The sequence below is a fragment of the Schistocerca cancellata genome, chromosome 4 (assembly GCF_023864275.1).
Source record: "Schistocerca cancellata isolate TAMUIC-IGC-003103 chromosome 4, iqSchCanc2.1, whole genome shotgun sequence".
NCBI lineage: Eukaryota > Metazoa > Arthropoda > Insecta > Orthoptera > Acrididae > Schistocerca > Schistocerca cancellata.
Window position 1 is genome coordinate 694903485 of NC_064629.1, and position 12272 is coordinate 694915756.

The 12272-nt window shown below is 34.0% G+C and overlaps 1 protein-coding gene across 1 annotated transcript in view; it reads left to right on the forward strand.

The window, feature by feature from the left end:
• The window catches only part of LOC126183768 (PI-PLC X domain-containing protein 1-like), a 77966-nt gene that overhangs the window by 33010 nt on the left and 32684 nt on the right, over nt 1–12272 (forward strand). The window contains exons 3-4 of the mRNA XM_049926001.1: nt 4189–4417; nt 7083–7322. Coding sequence (XP_049781958.1) covers nt 4189–4417; nt 7083–7322 — 469 coding nt within the window. The remainder of the gene's footprint in view (nt 1–4188; nt 4418–7082; nt 7323–12272) is intronic.

Below are 12272 nucleotides of genomic sequence, written 5' to 3' on the forward strand. Positions count from 1 at the left end.
TGAAATTTATTAATGGAAGATACAAACATATCAATATGTGTAACATCACTTTCATCCAGCAAGGATGCCTGCAGCAGGAATGCAACTGATATTGCAGGCTGGTCATGTGAACTTCTGTAGCTGACAAATATAAGGTCACCTAGCAGTGGTCTTTTCATATGTTCCTGTTATTGGACTCACCTCTATCTGGGAACTCTTAACTGCCATGACTGTTTACTGTGTGCAAGGTGGTATGAAATATTAACTTATAGTTTCCACCACTGCTAGGTTTAATGGAATTATGATTAATAAACCTTTGTTTATTAGCTAAAAGGTGTTTGGATTTGAATAATCAACAACTATTTCATATTAATTTCTATTGTGGCTTGGACAGATATTCCACCAAGAACTATTACTGTTCAGTTCATGAACTAATAGACTATTTTAATTGTTTTTTTACAGACGTTCCCTGTGTTCAACAAATAAGTGAGGGTTGTAACAGTTATAAAGATGCATCACAAATTTTTGCCATATTAATGCCATTGATATTAGTCTATACTGACTCAAGCCTTATACAGCTAGATGGAGATAGAGGGCATTTCATCAAGTGCATTGTTGTCACAGTTTTGCTACATAAACTGTTGGTCTCTCCCATTCCAGTATCCCCGTATTATTCAGGTAACATTTACTTTAATTGAAGCCCATTTGTAGCCAAATACACCCCATATTTTTTCATAACAAGATCAGGATTTCCTGAATGGTTGGCAAACTTATGCCTCCATAGTTTCATTTTTTATTAATCTGCATTTGGTGGTATGATAGAGTGCAGGAAACCATTCATAGACCTCAGTTGAGGACAAAAAAAGATTATTTTCATGATAAGAGTGAGCTAGTCAAGTGGGAATTCTTAATTGTTCCATAGTTTCATTAATTTTATGACAGATGAGACATGGAAGTATGCTTGCAAATGCAGACTGTTTATCAATGTTGCTTTTAGGCACCCTGTGGATAACTTGCATATTTGATTTATGGTGCCAAGCATATTGGAACAGCAGTTAAGGCATTATACTCATATTCAGGAGGACAAGTATACTGGAAAAAAAGCTCTTTCCTTTCCAGCAAATTAAAAATAAAACACAATGTACCTCAGGGCTCAGTACTAGGACAGGTTGATTTATGTGGACACCTCGTGAACATAAGAGTTGCCAAATAACTATCCTATTTGCTGATGACTCCAATATATTGCTCATTGGATCCAGCTCAGAAAGTTTTATGAAAATACATTCAGAATTTCCATAAAAAATTCATTGTAAATACAAAAAAAAGTTTGTGTCAACATTCACTTATCTCCCCTTTCTACACAAATGTCTGTTGAAACAAGATTAAAAAATGATCCTCTAGAAAATGTAAGTGAGACAACATTTTTGGGTCTGTGTGCTCAGCAACACTTGAAATGGGACACACATGTAAATAATTAGTCAACAACTGTCGTTCATGTGCTATGATTTAAGAGTACTATTAAATTATACAGCAGGCAAAACAACAGTACTGAAGGTATAATATGCATAGTTCCACTGGCTGCTGTGCTGTAGGACCATTTTCTGGGGACACTCAGCTCGTAGCATACATGTTTTCAGAATACAAAAAAGAGCTCTAAGAATAATTTGCGGCCTTAAAGAAATGGAGTCCTGTAACTTTCACTTTACTGAGCTTGGTGTTCTGGAAGGTCAATGCTTATTCATCTGTGGAACTATCTTATTCAATAGCAACTGGTTTGTCAAACCAGACAAATTATGCAGGACAAAAATCTACATAACTACTGTACCAGAGGGCAATAAAATGTCCATCAAACATATTCCAGAACAGCATCCTACCAGAAGAGCATAATTAATATTGGTATCATACTTCATAATAAGATACTAGATGCAATACATAACCAATGTTTAAAAGTAAACTAAAGGTGATCCTAACAATTTACTGTTTCCATTCTGTAAAAGAATTTCTGAATATGTAAAAATAAATTTTAGTTAAACAATTCTGGTAAACTTAGACTTTAGGAATATGTGCCTAATTGTGTGTACTTATTATGCTGATGATATATATTTCTCTATTCTCGGTTGGCCCCATCGTTGAACAGTTATAAACAAACTTAGGTTACAAGTACTGTATATTTACCTATGTACCTTACTTTCACTTTTTTCTGATACTAAATGTAACTGGAACTTCATTTTCAAGTGTCCAGTACCATTTGTACAATTTGTGGTGTATGTTGAAACTGAACCAATAAAAAATATATATATATATATATCAGTCAATCAATCAATACCCATCTGGATATCTAAATGTAGGTTTTCCTTGTCCTTAAGGGCCTCAGGGAACTTCTTTTTCTTTCTACCCAATCTGAGGTACTGCTTTGTTTCCAATTTAGGACAAAGTCAACTTTTCTAATACGCTTTCACCCTTTATATACATGGTAGATGAATTCTCTTCATGAGTAGCCAAATGTTGGAGCTATTGTCTTTATTGTTGGACAATGTGAATCTCCCTACTGTCATAATTTGTAAACCACTAATGCATAAACAGTTATAAATAACACTGCTGTACCAACCTAGGTATAAAACCTACAACCTCATCATCCTCATAACTGCTTGATTACCCTTGTTTTTTGGCACTTAAAGTATCATCTGCTCATTCATATTTATGTTTTCCATGATTTCTCTATATCAATCAAGGCACATACTGGGATGATACCTATGAAAAGTCACAGCTGATTTTCTTGCCCATCTTTCTATAAAATATTACAGGATGAATTTAACAAATTTTTAATGTTTAAAAACGCAATTTTATAAATAATATATACCATTTTTTATCCAGATATTCCTCAAAATTAATAATATAATATATTTTTTATTAAAGTTCATAACTTACCTCTTCATAGTCAGTAATAATAAATATCAGCAACTAAAAGAAATGCATCCATACTATACAGACTGCCCAAGACTTGACTTCTGAAGTGGTTCAAGAAATTCTCACAATGCTGTTTCATTTCCTATTCTTTTAATGTAAAGCACTGCAAATCTGTAATGTATGGAAAATATGGGAAAATGCTTCTCACTATAATGATACAGAAATTCATTGAAAGCATTAAAAATTTCTTGAACTCATCCATAGAAGGATGTGAAGCAAACTTTTCAGATTCTTATAGAAAAAGATGCAGTGCTGTGATAATTTATTGAACCACATCAGTTGTTGAATCTTGGGGGAGTTATGTACATCATGAATGCATGTTTCAGCTGTTGATATTCTTGAATGAACATGATGTTTGCTACTGGCCTTTATCTTTAAGTACACATATGATTTGTTTGTGAGTGGTACATATAATTCACAAATTATACCAATTGTATTTTATATCATTCATTAGGCAATGCAGCAATTACACTGATAGATAACAGAATTAAAGATATGTCCCAGAACCTTTTGGTTACCAGGCATGCACTTTACTGCTGGACCAACAGACTCAACAGTTTGTATATTAGTTAGTTAGTTTGTAATATGGACTTCTAAACTATAAAACCAAAATATTTTCTATAAGAATATATAATTTTATGTTAGAAACATAATAACAGTTTGCTTTATTTGGGCAAATACACTTATTATGGAGATCTATTAATTATACATGCTGTTCTTTCATCCATGTATGCTTCGGTTTGTTAAATTACAAGAAGACAGAATTGCAGGTCTGTAGGCAAAATCCCATATACTGCCAATAGAAACACTTAAAAGTAGAAAAACTAAGATGTTTCCTTTCGTCTTCATAACAGGGAAGTCCCTCCAAATCTGTGATTTGTGTGAGCTGCCTCTCCTTACAACCTTCCTCAACCAATTCCTCTTTCCTTCCTGAGGAAGGAATATAAAATTTCTGAAAGCTACACATAGGTTTCTTTCTATTTTTTTTAAGTAGTTCTATAAGCAGATTTGAAATTTTGCCTTGTGGGTGGAAATGGTAATTTAAGAGTTTCATGAGCTGAGTATGCTTAGGCACTTCACTATTTTTGCAAGTTACCGACTTAATAAACACAGGTTTTTTTATTTTATTTTTTTTAATTTATTTATTTTTTTTTTTTTTACGAAACTCCAGTTTGATGCCATGTGCAAAAAACACCACAGAACTGATGTGTTTTATCTCTCACACGGATATTTGGATTACAGACACAGAGCCTCTCATTCGCATCAGTCCTCGTGATTACCCTGATGGATACTACAGTACTAATATCAGCTTTGCTGAACAACAGTACCCTAATGGATGGAGTAAAGGGTCTGGAGAAAACCCCGTGCCTGGAGATGCTTGCCTGTCCTATTGGATTGCTGCCTACAAATACAATGAATTGCATCAGGCTGTCTGTCTTAAAATCCACCCTACTTGGATGTGGGATCATAGGTAAGGTGCTGATTGCATCTTTCTGAATGATGGCAAACAAGAACACAATGCATTTTAATATAATTGTCATAACTTTCATGATTTAGCCAGATAGTATATTGAATATTGTATGTAAATTTGCATTTTTTGTCAAATACTGCCAAATGCAACAATACCATTGTATGCATACACCAAGAAATTAATTTTTTGTTGAGTACTGTCAGTCATATGAAGTGTAGTGAATTCAGCTGCATAATTCACACCAATTGTTGTGTATATGTTAGCTATCATTTACAAACATACCAGTATTTTCCAGTAACATACAAGTTAAATGTGAAGTAAAAGTAATTGACTTTAGATTTAATATGTGTAATGAGCAACAGAATGAGAACTTACAATTACATAGTACTCATATATCAGAATGTAAATTCTGTTTTTATATGGCAGAGGATTTTCACCATCATTAATAATGGCAATTTTTTAAAATAAATATGCAGTAGCTGGAATATGTGATGAAGGAATTTCTGATGTTCTACAAAGCTATGCAGAAACAATTGTATAGTCTCCTTTCATTAACATTTACAGTGTTGAGCTCTTACTCAGTGTGTGGTATTTTACTCCTTTGACTGTGCTTCCACACCTAATAGTGTGTGAAGTTACTGAAGAACTCAGTAATATTTAAGAAAAATGGAGGAGTCATGCAGTGGAATGTCTGGGATGATTCAGGGAAAGAACTGAAATATTGGACTTTTATGTGGATGGATTAGGCATCAAAAATGAGGGTAAAAATTAAATATATGGTAGAGGATCGTAAACTGAGTATTTTGTGATAAGGATCCAGTGACTGGAAATTAACATTTAAGTCAGTATGAGGTCATGAATGCAGAATATATGTGAGGCTAAAGGTGCTCACCCCCCTCCCATTCCCATCCCCCCCTCCCTGTAACCCCCCCCCCCCCCCAAACACACAGCTCTCAGGAAAGGAAAAAATATAGTGTATTCAGATGTCTTTTCTTTCAGCAACATATATTCTTTTTTATAGAGTATGAAAGGGCACAGCTGCTTTCCTTCTCCATCCTTCCCTAATCCGAGCTTGTGCTCTGTCTCTAATGACCACATTGTCATGGGGTGTTAAACACTAATCTCCTCCCCCTCCTGCCAATAGTACATAAACAACTGTTGAGCCCACAATAGATAGATCATGTCTGTATGCGTTTAGCACACAGTATTTGTTTTGCCTGTGACGTCATCACACTAGTGTAGACACATGCACATGATTGTTATGAATTAGACTTGTGTAAAGTTATAAACTGGTGTAGCGTGGAAACATGTTATGCTAGGACATTGACTCAAATGTCATTGCAAAGAATGTGTGGAGAAATACTAGGACCCAAAGTGAGACAATAAAAATATTGAACAGAATATAAGTGAAGATCTGTACTAAGCTGAGAACTGCAAAATAATCAAAGATGTGATCTCATATGACTCTTAAATTTGCACAGAATTATATAAAACACAAGACAGAGGAAAACTCACATTGAAAGAAATCGAAAAAGCCTAATAAGTCCTGCATTTAGTGAATGCTAGGCCTACAGGTGCATCAAAAATGAAATGAAAAAAAACAACACAAGGTGATTATGTGGATGGTCTATCGGGCATACAGGAGCCAGCGGCAGTCCAAATATCTACAGATCATGCTCAAGCATTATTGGAAGGCAATACATAAAACTGTGATAAGATAGACATAGATGGCAACATGACATCACCAGATGAGTATGTATTGTAACCACCAAATATAATCAAGTTGTCATCCAACACTGACATGTCAGGCATCATTGCACATACATTGATGGAAGGTACTATGGGAGACTGATGTCACTGGTGTAGCCACTGTATTAAAGAGAGTGATTAGTTAGTTAGTTAGTTTAGTGATCCATGCATCATTTTGCATGATAAATTGTAATGATGTGGAACGGGTCATTTTACATTCACATCACAAACTAATTTGTAAATGATTAAATTACATTTAACGTGAAACACTTCTTATGATTTTATCTCAACATGTTAAAAAAATCCAAGGTGTGGAATGAAAATGCACACACAGAAATTTTATTTCTTGTTTATGGTTATTAACATGCAAAATTAGTATTGGCACTGTTTTAGAAGTTCTTTTTCTGGATATGTACAAACTTTAATGCCATTTTCTTCTGAATTTATATTATTTTTAGTACTCATGAAAATAATTTTTTATCATTGTAAAGCATTTCATTTGTAGGCCTGCTTTTTTTTTGTTTTTTTAGTGCCTTGCTTTAGGTCTACTTTGTGAGAAACAACCACTCTATGAAGTCGCAGAGATTAATTCTCTGTTCCTACCAAATGAGATTTACCCTTCACTGATCCTTTTCCCTGAAGACCAGGCAGTTTGGAATTTTTATATTAGCACAGCAAAATCTTGTCAAGTGAGGGGTCAGGACTCATATTTGTTTTTGCTGTGGTGTAACGACTAGCATCTTGCAGATTTACAATGTTATAATAGAATGAACAGTTTTTTCTAAAAAAAAAAAAAGAGGGTGAATAACACTTGAGTTATTGTATCAATAGTTTTCTATATTTATTTATTGTAACTTGCAGAATAAATTAATTACTGAATTTGAATACATTTTTTCTTTTCTTTTCTTTTCAACAGAGCTGAGCTGGAGAACATGCCTCTTATTGGTTTGTTCTTTCCTGGTACATACAATTCAAATCACTTTAACAGAGGGAGTATACCCTTGCCAAGGCAAACGGTCAGCCATTTTCTTCTCACACAAGATTCTGATGTCTGGGGGGAATTAATTCGTGGTATTCGGTACCTTGATGTTGATATAGAGTATTGTCCTAACCAGGGGAAGTCTTCTTCCACCCCTGCAACTACAGATGATGACAGGTACTTACAATAAAATAATTGTGTAATTTAGCTACTTAATTGTAGTAATTATTGTGCTTCAATGCAGCATGTAAAAAACTGAAATGTAAAGTATGGGAGTATAATTATATTTTCTCTGGTAGTTTCATATAATAAATCATACAATAAATCATTCAGTTATAAAGAGCACAGCTTTGTGAAATGAGTCCAAGCCAACAATAGTTTAATGAAATGAAAGAAAATCAGTACTCCAGCTGTATTCATTTCATGAAATGCATAGTTACAGAGAAAGTCAGAAAATTATGAGGAAAAACAATTACATTTGACTACGGATGCTGTTACTTATTCTTGTGCTCTGTGGTGACTGCTGTGACTTATTTAGATACTGCTAATTCCTTCTGCATGCCTTCCATTGATCTACAAAGTATGCTATATATATTTTAAAATAAGACATAATGGTTCCACTGAGACTTTCTGTTGTCTGAATAAAATATTTTATTTATGGTTGAAATTGGCCAATAGTGAAGAATATATTTTAGTACAAAATTTACATGATTAGTGTAAGGCAGTTTATCTAGCTATTGTGGATGTGTAGACTTCCTTTGCCATGTATTTTCAGTATACAAATTTTTATGAATTGAAGTGTGACACTTGTCTTACAGTGAAGTTTAGTTTCATACTTAAAACTCCTTAACCAAATGAAACATATTAAATTTCTTTTCATTTTATTTGTATCATAATGCAGCAAAATGACTATCATGAGAAGTAATGGTCTTTATCTTAAACAAGATTTCATTTATTTACTTATAATTATTGGCATAATAGTACCAGTATAGTATATGTCACATACAACATAGAGTATCATTGTTTTTACTAAGATTGTACAGGTCTCATGAAAGTAACACCATTTTTAATAAGGTGACTCCCACTATAAAATAATCCATTGTAAACCTAGAAATTCAAAAATAAATTTATAATATTCTTCACTAAAAATATTTTTATTCAAATAACTAATTTTATAGATTCATTAGTGTGAGTAACTATGAGCAAGCAAAACTCACATCAGCAAACAAGTGAGTAACACAGTAAATATTTACTGATGAACTTTGGAGCTCTCCTCCTTGGAGATGGTTTTGTATTCAGTTAGCATTTATTAGCTGTGGATTCATTCTCCTGATATTCCTGATACAAACAACAAAAAAGTTCAGTTGATACTCATGTTTCGTACACTATGAAGTATAGCCATAAATATGCTTACAAACAACTCTCGTATTGATTTTATTGTTATATGTGTGGCATCTGTTCTGTTGGACATGTCTGATAGAACAGAGACTGCACATACAGTAATTTATATGCACCTCGACAGCAATGATAACTTCAGTGCAGATGCATACTATTTTCCGAACTCTTGTAGAAACTGAGAAAAGCTGTATGAAGGAAGTGTGTTATTTTTCACATTTGATTGGTTTTTATAGTTAGAGGATTGATATACAGTAGCTTGGAAGTCGAAATGCTGGTAGATGAAGGTATTTTATTGCTTTTTGAATGACTCAGTTGTCTACAGCAACATTTTGCTTTCACAACCAGTTCAGCATAGCCTGTTACCCATATTAATTTTAGAAGTCAACTTGCAAATCAAGTAATCAGCCACTTCTGCAACAGAAAAAAAAACAGAGCACTTTATAGAGAAATCAACTGAAGATATAAAATCTGAGTAAGTCTCCATGATCTTTTGTTACTAATGCAATTAAAATTGGAATCTCACTGGAAAATTATAACAAAAAATCATACAGAAATGGAGACACACAAAGTAATGAAAAAAAAAAAAAAGTTGACAGGCCACCAAAAGTCCTAGTCTCTATGGGTACTGTTGGTAAACATTTACCTATTCTAGGGATAATGCACAAATAGGGTTAATAAAACACTGCAGAAGAGCAAAATTGGAGCAACATTGTATGGAAAAAGAAAGAAAATGAAGTTGCTCTCTGTAAAGCAGTGTTTCACTTCTTATGATATAAGGAAGTAATATAAAATATGAAATAGATGTGCTGATTTGTGAAATGTTTTACTGTAACTGTTGTAGACTTGTTTGATCCATATACTGTTAAATAAATTGACATTAAGAATATTTAGCCTACCAGTGAAACTACTGGGCATAATTTTAAGTTCTTGAGATGTTGGTTTGAATATTCACTACCCTACCGCTTGTGGAACACACAGAAATACATAATGAAGTGATCATTTCATTTATCTTTCCATAGAGTAGCTATAACTTTGAATTTCATTATTATTTTGTCACTTTGGGGTTGCTAGGATGAAATGAGTGACAGTCGTGCTGCAAATAATGAGAATGATTGCATTATGGTCCACTGCCACATTTTCAATCAATTTTAACACTTACTGCCAATTGTGGGGTTGAAATGGAAATATTTTTGTGATGATTATTTACGGATTCATTATGGATCTGAATGTAAACCAATACCTTCAGTGTTTGCACTTGGCATTTGAAATTACTTTTCCTTCTGTGGTTATGCTCATCTAGTAAACAACATTCAGTGAAACACTTTATGCAAGGGGTCGTGGATTTGCTACATAGTAATACTCTGCATTTTTTTTATTTATTGTTTTTTTGATTTATTAGCACTTGGTTTAGGATTATAAAGGTCATATCAATTATAACTGAGATGACTAAACATGGACCACTTAACACCACTCTTGATAATGATATGATTTATGCCTGAGGAATTGTTTTCACACGTATGTGAGCTAAATAATCTATCACTAACACACAGCTTATCATTCCGAACAGCGTGAATAACAGAGGAATTCAAATAAAGCCACATATATCTTAGGTAACTGGAGGGTTCTGTAAATACCTTCTAACCCTTATCATCCGCTTATACAATAAGGGTAATAACCAGACACAGATAAATTTTGAGTGTCAGTGTAATGAACAATGACGTGGTACACTGGCCTGCCTGTGTATGGTTTGTGAACTATTCTATGCCTATTTAGAGGTGAGGTGAGATAGTTTTTTATATTAACAGTAAAAAGCACAAACTACAAAGCTTAAATGATTTACAATCAAACATTACGTACAGTGATTCCCATTACAGTTGTGACAACATTAGCAAAGACTGCAGCATACAAGGACCTTCACAGGAATCTCAGTAGTACAGTAACTAGGGAAGCATGCAATTATGATTTAGTAATTTGTGATTTAGCAAAGGAAACAAAATGTAAAAGCATTTCATTAAATGAGCACTGTAAATCATGATTTTTTTTTAATTTCTTATTTTGTAATGAATGGAATTTACTCATCAGTGTTAAGGAAATTGTCCAAAGCAGAGAGAGAGAGAGAGAGAGAGAGAGAGAGAGAGAGAGAGAGAGAGAGAGAGAGAGAAATCTTTATAACATTCTTTGAAGTAACAATTTTGATATACACATCTTCATTAACCTACATAGTGGATGGTGGGAACGCAGCCAGATACAGTGATAACAATAAATTAAATAGCCTCAGAGTGCAGTAATGGCAATACGAGTTTTACTGCATGATCAATCTGAAGACTTCACATCTCATCTTCAGATATACATTTGAAGATAGAAAATATTATTGAACTAGTACAGGTATTTGCTATGACTAAGTATAATTTCTATGTATTGGGATTCAGCACAGACCTCCAACCCAACCTTAAGAATGGTTAACTGATTAGCTTACAGCATATACTTTACAAGAAACGTATGTTGTGTTGTATATGAACTAATTTACGTAATCTTAATTCTTTTTTTACCATGTGCACAGGTATATATAAAGATGAGACATGAAATCTTGAAATCAATCATGCAGTAAAACTTGCACCAAACCTGCAGCCTGAGGATATTTTATGTACTGCTACAACTTTGATATTTTTCATTTCTTTTGAGAGAAAATTCAAGCATAGTGATGGAAGAAATGAAACATATTACAATAATGGGTATAAAGTATGAACTATGTTGTATTTGGAATTGTGGAAATAAGAAGTTTCTGTAAGACCTTCTTGCCAAAAGCACCAGCATGAGTATTGTACTCAATTAAATACAAATGTGTGAATAGTGATAAGTGTACTTGTGCTTGATGTCAGGTAAATGATTTACTTAGCCTAGAAGTGGCTTCTATAAAGCCTCTCCTACACTTTGTGTTTGTTGTGACTCGCCGATTATTCAAAGTGCCGCCGCGCAACTACGCACGTCCTCTACGTGCGGCGCTGTCTGCCAGCCAGGCAGCAGCTGCGCCACCTAAGCAGCCAGCGGAGCAGCGGCCGCTAGACTGAGACTCAGTGTTTAATCAAATGCCGACTTGTACACAGGTCAACTTACTCAGTGACTTATATGTGTTGTTGTGTTGTCCAAAAAACGTGTTAAATTTGAAGATATAAAAGTGTTAGTATTATCAGAGCCTGTCATTTGTTGAACTATATTTAACAGGTTCAGATATTTACATTTATTGTGGGCTATGCTGTTTGGAAATGAAACCTGACCCTAACTAGAGATTTTCCTCTGAAGACTATTTCTTATATTAATATAATTAGTGATTCTTTTTATGTCCATTACAAAACATGCAGTTGACACTGAAGCATTTTGTCTCTGAAGAATGTCCATTTTATCTGGCAAATTATCAGTAAAAATACAAAAATGGTACGTGGTACGAGTAAAGACAATACATCACTGTAGATAATTTCGTTGAAATATTGAACCAGCAGGAAAGTAAGCGACTTTTTGGGTGGAGGGAGGAGGGTGGGTCAAGATATGGGATAGAAATAGGGGTAGTGGTACATGGAGAACAGGGTATAGCAGAAACCGATACAACAAGGATTACAGACTTGAAAGATATGTTAAGAGTGAAAGTTTAGACCTGCAAAATTCAGTGAACCTGGTACATGTAAGGAAGGGGAAGCCACAAGACACATACTGTGCAACAGCAGTGGAACTTAA